The following is a 14,792-nucleotide window of genomic DNA, read 5'->3' as shown; positions in this document are numbered from 1 at the left end:
ACGTGCATTTCAATTTGTCATTAATTAGCATGGGATTTATTATAGTAAGGTTTGGGTTTTTCTTTTTACTACTCATCGGAGAATTCCAAGCAGAATGCTACAACGTGGAGCTAGAAATGAAAAAGTAGTTGCATTATTTAAACCCATCAGAAATATATGGATATTCTCCTTTATTCGCAATAATTGATATTCTGACAAGTCAGGCTCCTACAGGAAAACTGCAAGCAAGCATATATATTTTGCCAGCAATGAGGTTGTATTTTTGCCAACATGCACATTTCACAAGTTGCAAACATGCACGTTTTGGCAATCGTGCCAAAGTTACCTACTTAGTTCAAATACCAATATGCAATGTGACTGGCATCGAAAAACTATTTAAAACAGCCGAATGATAAAGCCTCACTGATGACCATAAACTTTGGTAATTTGGCCAAACATGAATTTACCAAGCTGCTAATAAGTCTCCCACAAATGGTGGAGCTATTTTCAATTCCTCCAATCGATACACAACACTACATTAGAGTTATAGCAGCAAAGAAGCACAAGTAAATGGGAACAACTATCCGTCTTCACATTCAGTTACTCGTCAAATATCAATGCAACCTTTTTTATAAAGTCTTGTTTTCATTGAGTTGTATAATGAAGAACCATCTAATTTACAGTGATGGATTATTTTCATTAATGCTGAAGCATGTCTGCACAAGCTGTTGTTAATGTACTTTTTGAAAACAGCAAGACCTAATGACTCAGCCATGCTGGGTAAATCTGCAGCACACTGTGGTACAGTAAATATATTTAGTGTGGGACCCTACAAAGAGTTACTGTTAACACAATGACAAAACTATAATGCAAATGATGAAGTCAATGTACTTGATTTTATTTATATAATTCTACATCTAAAACTTAAAAATATTTTCTCAAGCCATTTGCGTGTCAATGGGTGCGCAAAATAAGCTAACACTCTATATAGCACAACTATTTGAAACTGGATGTTTTATACAGTATCTGACTGAATCCAGGGATCAGAAATGCTAAGAAAGCATTTGCTGAAAAGCAGATAAGTGTAATAACGTGGGAGTGCAGTTCTTCTCGGCAAACGTGGTTGTTTGATGTTTCTATACCAAATATTCTGTTTTAAATTAATCTGTAAATAACCTTTTATGCTTTAAGTAGGTAACTTCCCTATGCGACAGTCAATCCACTGTATGCTGTACAGCTCCGTGTGTCAATATTCTGGAAGGTCTATAAACAGTAGCCAGAACGGCGCTGTCCTCTTATGCACAGAGCTCACAGAAATGTGGTATTATATGTCCCGCAATCATCCCAGTTCAATCTTCCACTCAGAGCGACTCAGAGGAATCAAAGCCACTTGTGCATTTCCTCTCCATTGTGCATTCATTGTTTGAATAGGCTCGTCTCTCAGAGCTGTGCATCTCAAATAGCAGCACGGCCGCACAAGTATCGCCAAATCCGTCCTACATGTGAGATTATTGCTTATGGTTTTGTAAGCGGGAAGACATAAATGACAAAATGAAGGAAGTTCCAACTAGTATGGGCCGCACATTTTCTATAAATTGTTCCTTTTATTATTCAAGGGTATAAAGCATAGGCCTATTTTTTCCTCTGTTTTACACAATCAACAGTGCAGTAACAGAGTTATGTATGAGTGGGGATTGGGTGTCTTATTTTGGCACAATGTGAGGGGTAATTTGGGGTGAATGTAGTTTTTGAAGAACTAATCTGGGGCCGTGAATATTTCCATTCTAAAGACAAAATCCACAAAGACAACCAAAAAAAAAAGTATTGCTTTTCAAGTGCAGTTGCCTTAAGTGTTAAAGAAATGTCCACAACAATCTACTAAGCTGGTTTAGGGACATGGCAGAGTACTTTATATCTCACTTGGAAATGAATAGGGACATTAAAATGCATAAGTTTTTCCTGCCTGGAATCTAAATAAGAATGCTAATGAAACGCAGTGGGTATTAATAATGCAGAAGACGAGTTTCCTTTTATTTGCCAAGGAAACATATTGCAGAAAGATTCCAAACAGTGACAGCGCAACATGTTTTGATGTATCAGGATATATGACACAACATATCCTCTTGACATTTACATTTTTTTAAAACACCACCTAATTAAGACTTTAATTACAGCCTGGTTTTGTAGTTAGTTGAATGATGGAATATGACTGTGCATAATATTGTATTATATATGTATCTTTGCACTTCCTACAGGGACTAATTATACACTTTAAAAAATACAAATTTATGATATAACACTGGAGTGTGCCCTTTGGCCCACTTCAGGTCTCTCATGGGTTCCTCTAGTTCCAGTCATTAGTTCATTTTCCTTAAAATAATTAAAGTGCAACCCCGGGGAAACGATATCTATATATGTATCATGATTGGCACAGTGTTACTAAACAGTTGATTCAGCGTAAGTAGGAAATGCTATGCTATGATAAAAAAAATTAATATAACCTTATTTTTGTTAAACTTGGCTTTTAGTTTGACAATATTATGTCAACAATTACTTTGGTAGCTCTGTGAACATTTTAAGAGATTACGTGTTCATGGTGTAACAGGAATTATTTGGTTGAATAATGATTGACTTCCTGAAGGAAAAAAAACAGTCTTTCACACTTCATTCAGTAGGGTATAATTATGCTTCCTCGGATCCTGCCAAGAGACATTCTCCGGGATGTGACCGCAGGGGGCCGGAATTATATACGACATTATATGTCACTTATTTTCTTGCCTTTTGAAAAGGGACAAGGATTTGATTGTCTGGTAATTATTCATCACTGCATTTTATTTTAGTACCATTTGTGATCATAGTTTTTGGTTGGCCTTGTTTCGTCTGTAAAGGTATTGACGACCAGCCCATACCACTAACATGTAGTGCAATTATCTAAGGCTGTGAGTAAAGAATCATTTTCCATCATTGTTACTGTATATCAATATTTTTGTGTCAGTATAGAATGGTGCAGGGATGAGTCCTAAAACCCGGATATGAGTTAGCACTTTACCATTTTCTGTTCCCTCATCTGGAATTGAAACATTTCTGGTTATATGACTGAAATAAGGTCTGTGGTTAATAGAAGCTCAAAAGCTTTTAAAGTTTTTACCCAGAATATCAAATATGACCGTAAATACCCCACTGGTGATGAATATTGTTTCTATATGTCATAACATAGTGTTTGCTAACAAGTGACTAAAAGAGACGACTAAAAGTCCTCCAAACGAACATTAGCTGCCTTTAGCTTAGCGGTGGAGATGCAACGTCAACGTTACATTTGTACTTCTGGCGATTGCATTAACGCTTCAAAGTCATAAAAGTCGTAACATTTTTGGAGATTATCCTTTTGAACACAAAAAGTGTAAGTATCCTATATGTGTGTTTGCCTTATTATTGTAAGACTTATTTTCTTTAATATTCCAAAAATCTATTAAAATATATCACTGCTTTTAGTCAAATGTCGGCCAACAAAAATACATCATCACTACCTTACTCTTTTGTCTGGTATATTTGCTCAGAGAAAGTTGTCATGTTTAATTCTCAGGAAGACTGCAGATGGAACATTGTTAAAGAGGCCCTTTTATATATTTTTGGGGTTTCCCTCACTGGTAGGTTTTTGTGCATGTAAATGGTCTGCAAAGGCTACAATCCCAAAGTTCCCTTTTGAGACACCACCATTGGACTCCTGAACACATCATGGGAACGTTATATTGATTGCACTTGATTATAGGCAAACAGCTAACTTGAACTTGGCTGTGTCTCCTGGAAGCCTCAATTTACTGAATAAATGATCACAAAAAGTGACGTTTGTGAGAACCAGGTTTAGTAGAGTGAAAGAGAAAGGTGTGAATGTGTTCACAGCAAACAGCTGTTAGGGAGGTAGCAGAGGAGGAAACATGTGATCCAGGGCGCACTGCCAGATTTCTGTGCTTTAGGGACCAATAAGTAGTATCTGCAGGTTTGTCACATTAATACGTGTTGGTATTGACAAGGTTCTAGTAATTAGTTCAAGTGACATCCCTACAGGAATCCAACTTACAAGGAACCAATTGCACCAGATCTTGGTCAATGTAGCCTGTTTACAAAGCAAGGCTCAGTTCTGAATCAAAACGGGTTGCATCAGTGTTGTCAAATTGGACTGACCAATAGGAGCAAATAACCCTACCCAAAGTACTTAATAGCCAAATATTGACCCCAGCGCTTTGTCGAATTCAAATCTTAAAAATAATAGAAACTGCCCAAATGGGTTTGTGTCTTTTTACACAATTGTGCAAGTACACTTACAACTTTACTCTATACCATTGACTGCATTCCTACAGAAGCCATTTGGGGTTAGTTATCTTGCTCAAGGACACTTCAATATGTTGACTGCAAGGGCTGGAGATTGAACCACTGACCCTCTGACAGGTAGGGTTATATCCGAATATTCGTTCATTGGAGTACTATTCGGGTTTCAATTTCGTTGTTCGGATAATCGTTTTGTCCCCGTTTTTTTTTCAAATTGAATTTTTTGAAATCTCCAATATCAACGTAAGAGCTTGTGCCTCTTTGGGGGGTGCTAACACTTAACCATAAATAGAGATGTCCCGATCCGATCACGTGAACGGGGATCGGAGCCGATCATGTGATTTTCAAAAGAAAAAAAAAATCGGGAATCTGGATTTTTTTTTTTATAAATACTTAACAAAAATGACCATGTTCAAGTCTTAAAGTCATCCTGAGGCCTTAGTTTTGGTTTCAGATTACACAACATCATGTATGTGTTGCTTCTTTGGGGCTTATGTTCATAGACGTGGTTGCTTATTTCTCTCAAATCTGGCAACAGAGTGGGCAGGGCGCAGTGTCTAATTGTAGCAGTAAGCTAATGAGTACTGATAAGCTTTATTTTGTTTTGATCCAATGCTGCCCAACTGAACTGATCCAATGCTGCTGGGAAAAAAAGAAGCTACATGTATATCCATGTTGGATAGAATATCCAATTTAAATAAAAAAATAACCTTAAGGGACAACTTGAATGCTTTTTAGCTTTTTTTTTCTCTTAATGCATTGCATAAAGATCGGATCGGGAAAATCGGTATCGGCAAATTGTCAAAATCAAATGATCGGAAACAAAAATAGGTGATCGGGACATCCCTAACCATAAACGTTGAATACGTTATCTTTCTGCATCTTTACATGAAGATATTACTTTTCTCCGTTAATCTCCGTCACATTGTTTCCATAGCAACAACATGTCAACAGCGCTAACTCTCCTTCAAAAATAAAAGCATGTCCATAGAAAATAGGAAGCCAGGCCAAATTACACTTAAGACGTATACAAATGCAACTAAACTAACAAACAAAATGCGATATCCTTTTCAATTTCAAAGAACACAAATTGGGTTACATTAACAAATAACTATAAAACAACAATATCCATCTATGTTTATTTATATAGCCCAATATCACATTTGTCTCTGTGGACTTCACAGTTTGTACAGAATATCAGTATGACAATACAACACCCTCTCTCCTTAGACCCTCACATCGTACAAGGAAAAACTTCCAGAGAAAACCCACAGTTTAAAGGGAAAAAGGGGAGAAACCTCAGGGAGAGCAACAGAGGAGGGATCCCTCTCCCAGGACGGACAGACGTGCAATAGATGCCGTGTGTAAATTGAAAAGATAATACATTTTACAGCGTAGGTAGACCAAATGTTTGGAAATGCATGTGTCTATAATAAGAAGATACAGTAAAATAACTAAATGAAATGCCGTGAATACACGTGTTGAAGCGGTTCGCTGCTGCTGATTACTACGCATGCGTGCACGCGCACACGCACATACTTTGTCATGGATTTAAAATCCAGGAGATTATTATGTGTACAGAAATGTACATAGTACAGTTTAAAGTTGTCACATTTAAAAAATACAGCTTGAATCAAGACAAGGATGCAGTTTCTTATAATGCAGGGAGGCAGGTAAACACCCTGCAAACACCGCCCGTCCATCACAGCACTAATATACCCTGACATTAAATTCAAACACAGACTCATGCACATATAGCAGAGACCGGCCTTTCTTCCTTTTGTTTCGACCAGTCAACTGTACCTTGACGACTATTAAAATTCCATAAAAACTGAATTTTCACACAAACCTTTTATTATTTACCTCCAAATAACTGAAAATCGTCAAACTGACAAATATAAAACACTTAATCAACAGAGACATCTAATATCCGTTGATGTGCACCCAGTTTACTATGGTCAAATAAGGGAAAGTAGGCCTCTACAGCCCTTTAATCTCATGTATCAGTGGTCGCCAATTACTGAACTATTCTTAGTGTATCTGCGTGTTACAAAAAGCCAGATTTTGAAAGAGCTGCTTTGATTGAAGGCCACTAGCAAGTCTTTTCTGATTACAGCTGTTCAGGGACCTGCTAAATACTGACTTTACTTACTGTGGAAGCACAATCAAGTCAGTGCTTTACACCCTTAAATTGCACGCGAGGCACATTTACTCAAGTACTGTACAATTTTATATACTTGTACTTTATTTGAGTATTTCCATTTTATGCTACTTTGTCGTTCTACCCCACTTCAGAGTTAAATTGTGTACCTTTATACCACTTCATTTATGTTGTACCTTTAGTAACTAATGTGAAATATAATCAAATGGTAAACGGACTACTTATACAGCGCTTTATCAGGTCTTTTTGACCCTTCAAGGTGAATTACATAAGAGTCATTCACCCATTCACACCTCATTCATGCAGAGCAGTACCACTTGCTCTAAGGCAGGGGTGTCAAACTCATTTTCACCGAGGGCCACATCAGCATAATCGTTGCCCTCAAAGGGCCAGATGTAACTTATAAATGTAACTAAATGCAATGTAACTAAATGCAATGTAAAATAAATGTAACTACTCCTTAATGTTAAATAACTCTGAATTTATTACTTATTCAAGTTACAAATATTACATATATATTTGCATAGATGTAAAAAATATGTTTGCTTGTTGCTCTGTTATTATAACATAAATCCTTTTAATTTGTCAGATTATGAAACCCATATTACTGCATCAATCAACGATCAAACTATCCAAGTGAATAAAGAAAAATAACATCAAACACAAGTTATGACATTAACTTTGTTCAAAACTTGAAATAACAAATAACTGTAAAACCAACAATTGTGAGCTGCTAAGAACATGTGTGACAGATGTAGCATTTTACAAAAACAAATGGCTGCACACAGCCTTGCAGGGGGCATACATCCAACTCATGAGAGATGGTTTGATTACAGTAAACATTTGTTTGCATAAACACATAAAACCTGCAAACACTAAATACATTGCTACACATATAAAGTAGTATATGTAATAATCTCAAAATAACAAAATAAGGGTTGTCTCAGTCCACAACTATATTGGTCAAGTTTTTAGGTTAGTTTTTGATGAGGAGATGCTGCCTGTCCTTGAACACACCATGTGGATCCCCTCTCCACCATCCTCATCCATTGATCATGTTCTGTAAATAACAAACACAAAACAAAATGCAAACACAATCATTACATTGCACATAGTTTAACTATTGTTCTTCTTGGTTGAATTGCATTTTATTATATATTATTAGGTTTTTTCAAATGCTTACCAATGTGTTTTCTGACCAGATGTCTGACACCGTTTTTCCGTGGCCAGTGTGTCAATGTCTGGTTTTAGGTCCTGTGCTGTAGCAATCCGTAGAACAGCGTGGAGGTTGTCGTCAGTGATGCGTGATCTGTGCTTGTTTTTGTTTAGATTCATTATTGAAAACATCTGTTCGCACAGATCGGTGCTCCCAAACATAGACAGAACACGGCCAGCATGAAGTCGAAGCTGTGGCATGAAAGCAGGGGGCAGTAGACGGTAAAAGTCCTGGATTGTAACATCCTGGAACTTTGCTCTCAGGCCACTATCGCTTTGAAGCTCTATTAACTCCATCTGAAGTTGTTGGGGTGCAGTGCACACGTCGGTGGTGAAAGGACTAGCAAAGATGGCAAATCCAGAGTGCTGTGCTCTGAAGTCAGAGAAGCGCCGATCAAACTCATTCATCAACAGGCTCAGTTTGGTAGCTAACTGAGCACATGAGAAAGTACCGGGACATGAGGCTGAGATGCTCTGAGAAACAGGAAAGTGGGCAAGATTGTCCTGTTTCACTTGGCACATCCATAGGTCAAGTTTACGCTGGAAAGCCGTGATCGTGTCGGACATCTGCGTGATGACTTGTTTGCGTCCCTGCAGCTTCTGATTCAGTTGGGCGAGATGTTCGGTTATGTCACACAACATAGCAAAGTCACACAGCCAGTTTGGATCTGACAGTTCAGACAAGGGTTTTCCTTTACTCTGCATGAAAAGAGCAATGTCTTCCCTAAGCTCAAAAAATCGTTTGAGGACTTTGCTCCTACTCAGCCACCTTACTTCTGTATGGTACGGCTCGTCTCCGTGCTCCGAGCCCATCTCCTGCAAGAACAGCTGGAACTGACGATGATTCAGGCCACGCGCCCGAATGAAGTTCACTGTCTTCATGACCGTGGTCAATATATCATCCATCCCCAGCACCTTCCCGCACAAAGCTTCTTGATGGATAATGCAATGATACGTTATCAGAGGCGTGTGACAGTTACTTTCTTGCATTTTCTCCTTCATTAGTCCAACCAAGCCCACTTTTCTTCCACACATTGCAGGTGCACCGTCTGTAGTTAATCCCACCAAGTTTTCCCAGGGCAATGCGTTTTTACTGACGGACTTCTCCACCGCATCAAAAATGTCCCGTCCCGTTGTGGTCCCATGCATGGCAGCCACATCCAACAGCTCCTCAGTGACAGAGAGGTCCGACTTCACGCCTCTAATAAAAATAGATAGCTGCGCTGTATCCGTGTTGTCTGTGCTTTCATCAACAGCTAATGAAAAAGCTATGTAGCTGCGTGTCTCTTCGGCCAGCTGTGTTGCCAGGTTTCCTGCTAGTTCCTTAACTCGGTCCGCGATGGTGTTTCTTGATAAACTGACATTTTTAAAAGTCTGTATCTGGTCGGGACACACCTGCTCACAGACCTTCAGCATGCACTGCTTCAAAAACGCTCCCTCTGAAAAAGACTTTGAAGCGCGGGCGATTTCTTCAGCCACAACAAAGCTAGCTTTCACTGCCGCGTTGTTTTTGGTTGTGGCTTTCGCGAACACATTCTGCTGCGATCGCAGTTTGCATTTTAATTCTTGGGCAATTTGTTGTTTTTCTTGATGGCTAAATTTGGCATACTTACCTCCGTGTTTGGTCTCAAAATGCCGACGTAGATTGTACTCTTTGACAACCGCCACCGCCTCATAACACAAAAGACATACCGGTTTTTCTCCTTGAAGCACAAACATGTATTCGCCTTCCCATCTTTCTTGAAACACCCTTCCATCTGCATCAATTTTTCTCTTCCTGGACATTTTGGGATCATTATTTGTATTTCTCAATTCCACTTGTTGGGAAAATCGCATCGATGTGGAAACACTGCAGTCTAGTGGCGGGATGCCGTCACTTCGCGGGTAACATAATCGGCATGTATTGTGGGAAATGTAGTTTTTGGTCACTGCACGCATTTGACTTATTTATTTTTAGACAATCAGACCTATTAAGCTCTCGCGGGCCACATAAAATGACGTGGCGGGCCACATTTGGCCCGCGGGCCTTGAGTTTGACACGTCTGCTCTAAGGTAAAATTCACACACAACACTTAAATCAGACTTTAGTTAGACCTGGAGTAAATACACAAGCTACCCCGCAGCATACAAAGTCAAAAAAACACTTTAATGCACTAATTTGCATAATAAGTACTTTTATTTTGGGTACATTGAGTATATTTGTAAATGTTACGGTTTTTGTGCGAGAGATGGCATATTTTACCAGGAATACTCTGCTCCCAGTTTAAATGTAGCCATCAGTTAGTGGTAGGGGAGAGTGGGAACATTTGTGAAAACTGCACACACTCTTAGCAGAATTAAGCTTGGGTCCCTGGAGGCTCAGGTATCCGGTTTTAAAGTAAATGTTTGGTGAACAGAAAGTGCCCACAAAGCAGGACTCTAGGGACGAATGACATTAAAGTTGCTGTGTCCACCCCAGTGGAGGAAATAACCGGCTGACAGCTGAAAAACACATTGCAAATGATGGCTTGTATCAAGCCAATAAGGATTGGGAAAAAATGTTGACTGAAAAGGTACAGAAAAGCAATGCAAGATGTCCACAGAAAGATATACACTGGCAGAAAAGAGAAAAAAACAAGTGTATTTCTAATACAAGCTGAAATATGTCATTTTCCCCTTTCGGGATGCAGGTACAGTGGGGCAAAACAGTATTTAGTCAGCCACAAATTGTGCAAGTTCTCCCACTTAAAAAGATGAGGCCTGTAATTTTCATCCTATGTATACCTCAACTATGAGAGAAGAAATTTCTTTTTAAAAATTTTAAAAAAATACAGAAAATCACATTGATTTTTAAAGAGTTGATTTGCAAATTATGGTGGAAAATAAGTATTTGGTCACCTACAAACAAACAAGATTTCTGGCTCTCACAGACCTGTAACTTCTTCTTTAAGAGCCTCCTCTGTCCTCCACTTGTTAACTGTATTAATGGCACCTGTTTGAACTCGTTATCAGTATAAAAGACACCTGTCCACAACCTCAAACATTCACACTCCAAACTCCACTATGGCCAAGACCAAAGAGCTGTCAAAGGACACCAGAAACAAAATTGTAGACCTGCACCAGGCTGGGAAGACTGAATCTGCAATAGGTAAGCAGCTTGGTGTGAAGAAATCAACTGTGGGAGCAATTATTAGAAAATGGAAGACATACAAGACCACTGATAATCTCCCTCGATCTGGGGCTCCACGCAAGATCTCACCCCGTGGGGTCAAAATGATCACAAGAACGGTGAGCAAAAATCCCAGAACCACACGGGGGGGACCTAGTCAATGACCTGCAGAGAGCTGGGACCAAAGTAACAAAGGATACCATCAGTAACATACTACGCCGCCAGGGACTCAAATCCTGCAGTGCCAGACGTGTCCCCCTGCTTAAGCCAGTACATGTCCAGGCCCGTCTGAAGTTTGCTTGAGAGCGTTTAGATCAGGGGTGGGGAACCTTTTTCCTCTCAAGGGCCATTTCAATTTTTTCAACATCCTCCGAGGGCCATACAAATTATTGACCTCTGCTTAAAAAAACAAAAAAAACACAGCCCATTCATTTGGCCTTTCTTTCATGCTGTGCAAAGAAAAAGCAACCTCTTAATCCAGATATCTTACCATGACTCACGCATGCATGCACGTGCACGGTGTGGCATGAGCACCACAACAGAAAGATATGGACACGATGTGTGAAAATGTATTTAGTTTCATATCCATGTGGAAAAGATTTAAGTAGGGGGGTACCTCACACCCTCTAGGGGGGTCCAGGGGGCATGCTCCCCGGGAAGATTTGTTTTTAAATATTGAAGTTAAAAGCATCAATCTGGTGCACTTTGAGAGCAACAAGAAGAGATCTATGGATACAACTCTCAACACACATATGAAACAGAACTGTAAGCAGATTTTCTTTTTCTTTATGGATATTTTACAAATCACTCCCCTTTCAAACTGTATTCTTCTTTATTAATAACAACTTTGTTTTACTGTCATACAGTATTTTATACCCGTTTACTTTATTCTCTTATTTTTTTGTAACTATAATGATCATATCAATAATAATAATAATAAAAATACATTAGATTTATAAAGCGCTTTTCCTGGTGCTCAAAGCGCTTACAAGCAAGTAAAATAAAATAACAACAGATAAATAAAGATAAAATGAATAAAGATGATAAAGATGTGCCTTTTGCTCACTGGTTAGAGAAAAAGCTTCTTATATTCGTTAGCATAGCTAGCTAACCAGATGCTAATAACAACAAAGATATTGACTGTATGATCAGTATGACAGATGAACAGATCGCCCACTGGGCTTTCAACTAAAGACACAGCCACGCAAAAACTGCGGCATGTGTACGGCTCCTTATGGGTACTGCAATTTCTCAAGTGCCAGAGCGGCGTTCTGGCTTTCTGGTGATCTCTGTCAAAACTGCACCCCTGTCAGACACGTTAGGCTCGTGTTGTGTTCAAGGACCATAATCTTGGCCAGGAAAAACAGGCACTCACTTTTTTTATTTTTTTGCGGTCTATATTTCTTCAATTTTTTTATTTTTTGCGTGTGTTTATAAATTACCTCGAGGGCCGTACCAAATGGTCTCGCGGACCGTATACGGCCCGGAGGCCGGAGGTTCCCCACCCCTGGTTTAGATGATCCAGAAGAGGATTGGGAGAATGTCAGATGAAACCAAAATAGAACTTTTTGGTCAAAACTCAACTAGACGTGTTTGGAGGAGAAAGATTGCTGGGTTGCATCCAAAGAACACCATACCTACTGTGAAACATGGGGGTGGAAACATCATGCTTTGGGGCTGTTTTTCTGCAAAGGGACCAGGACGACTGATCCGTGTAAAGGAAAGAATGAATGGGGCCATGTATCGTGAGATTTTGAGTGACAACCTCCTTCCATCAGCAAGGGCATTGAAGATGAAACGTGGCTGGGTCTTTCAGCATGACAATGATCCCAAACACACCGCCCGGGCAACGAAGGAGTGGCTTCGTAAGAAGCATTTCAAGGTCCTGGAGTGGCCTAGCCAGTCTCCAGATCTCAACCCCATAGAAAATCTTTGGAGGGAGTTGAAAGTCCGTGTTGCCCAGCGACAACCCCAAAACATCACTGCTCTAGAGGAGATCTGCATGGAGGAATGGGCCAAAATACCAGCAACAGTGTGTGAAAACCTTGTGAAGACTTACAGAAAACGTTTGACCTCTGTCATTGCCAACAAAGGGTATATAACAAAGTATTGAGATGAACTTTTGTTATTGACCAAATACTTATTTTCCACCATAATTTGCAAATAAAGTCTTTAAAAATCAGACAATGTGATTTTCTGGATTTTCTTTTTTCATTTTGTGTCTCATAGTTGAGGTATACCTAGGATGAAGATTACAGGCCTCTCATCTTTTTAAGTGGGAGAACTTGCACAATTGGTGGCTGACTAAATACTTTTTTTCCCCAATGTATGTGACGGTTTAGGCAGCTGACAGAATATGAATAACTGTTAAAAAGGTCAAAATCATGTATTTTCTTGTTCAAGTAGCCTAACCACAGTGCACAATTTAACATGAAACCCTCAAGAAAGTGCCACTCACACACATGACAAAAGGAAATAATATAGCATTCAAAATATAGCCTTATTATTGTAAGTAGTGCCAGTCTACAATTACACAACCAACCTTCAATACACTTTATGCAAATTATTAGAACAGACATTTCGATTATACAGTATAACAAACGATGGATTAGTATTCAGAAATCTATAAAAATGTGTCGTCTAACATCTTCGACACTATAAGTCAAGTTACAATAGTTAAACTGCTCTAGTGTTCGAGTTTATTTATAGCACGAATATGGTCACCTTTTAAAACAGAAACTGATATAAAATCCGTTTCAGCATGAGGGAGGAACGTCACACCAGCTTGCATTCACATATCCAGAAGTTTAATGTGTATTTGCTTACCGGTCAAATTAAATGCCATGTACAGCAGGAAAAATGGACTTTGAGAAATAAGCATAGTTTTGTGGTGTACTCGGCATGTACATTATATCAAATATTTAACGAAGCACTGCCGTATTTTACCGGATGTTTTTCCAAACGTGTAGCAAGGCACAAACCAATCGCTCCCGCCCTGGACCACCACTCAATTTGCATTGAGGAGAACTGCGAAATGTTATTGGTAAAAGTTATACGCTTGTTTAAGTACACGCACCATAGTGTGCTGAATACATGCCGACATGATTGATTACTGCTGTTTAATTGGAAAATAGTTTTGTTTCAAATCCTTCTTACTATCCAGAAGCACTTAGAAGCAATGAAGCACTAAATAATCGTTTTTTTAAATGTAGTCTGGAGTCAATCAAAGGTAAAAAGGCGCGTGCATTCTTTTTAACGGTGCCCCTACACTTACAGTAGCACATCTCACGGGAGTAGGGCGACCTGCAGAGTGATTTAAGTTGATTAACTGAATAGGTTTACTTGCCGAAGTTGGAACCAAAAGGCTGGCGGGTCGCTCGTTCAGCTCAGGTTGCTGTTTCCCGGTCACATTCATTTCCCATAAAACCGCTTCTCCGTCCGCTGACTTCGACGAGAGTGCCTCAAGTCATTTACCCAGCAATTGACTGTTACTCGCCGGCGACTCAACCACGGAGGCAGACGAAGAAACCATGCCTGTTATAAGCCCTAGGCTTTTTTAAGGTGCCTATATTCTGAAATTACAATAATTGAGCCTGCTGCAGGGACAAATAAGTGACGGCAATTGCTGCTTATCTGTCCACGGCTCAGCCCTAAGTGTCGGCACACAGCGGCTCCTGTGCTGCTGCTCATCAGTCTGCATGGCTCTCCACCTGCTGCCTGTCCTATTAACCATTCCTGCGTCAAAGCACAGGACATTAACCCATTCACTGCGGTCTAAATCCTCAACGGATATATTATAAATTATATTATATAATTTGTGAATATCCAATTAGTGGTGGGCTGTGTCAACAATGAGTACAATTCGTTTTGGAGCCACCACTGCCTCTGGTATCACTATCACCAAAATACAAAACAACGACATGAAGATGAATACACAGATAGAACTCGGTGCCAGCTTCCATG

At 39.5% G+C, this 14,792-nt stretch overlaps 2 protein-coding genes across 2 annotated transcripts in view; both read right to left on the bottom strand.

The window, feature by feature from the left end:
* The window catches only part of sntg2 (syntrophin, gamma 2), a 189,297-nt gene extending 174,778 nt beyond the window's left edge, over positions 1 to 14,519 (bottom strand). Inside the window, 1 exon segment of the mRNA XM_079641150.1 lies at positions 14,176 to 14,519. Within this exon segment, the coding sequence (XP_079497276.1) occupies positions 14,176 to 14,244 (69 nt within the window). The 5' untranslated portion in view covers positions 14,245 to 14,519.
* LOC307013188 (general transcription factor II-I repeat domain-containing protein 2B-like) lies at positions 6,801 to 9,756 on the bottom strand. The gene is made up of 2 exons (XM_079640469.1): positions 7,650 to 9,756; positions 6,801 to 7,526 (listed from the first exon to the last, which is right to left on the bottom strand). Coding segments are annotated over exons 1-2 (1,971 nt in total). The 5' UTR covers positions 9,620 to 9,756; the 3' UTR covers positions 6,801 to 7,525.
* Positions 14,520 to 14,792: the final 273 nt, after the last annotated feature.

This window comes from Notothenia rossii, assembly GCF_949606895.1.
Source record: "Notothenia rossii genome assembly, chromosome: 7".
Classification (NCBI taxonomy): domain Eukaryota; kingdom Metazoa; phylum Chordata; class Actinopteri; order Perciformes; family Nototheniidae; genus Notothenia; species Notothenia rossii.
This window is presented reverse-complemented; position numbering and strand designations above follow the sequence as displayed.

What these genes read in the sequence shown, in the direction of transcription:
- LOC307013188 (XM_079640469.1), bottom strand. Translation starts at nt 9,619, where the DNA reads ATGCGTGCAGTGACCAAAAACTACATTTCCCACAATACATGCCGATTA.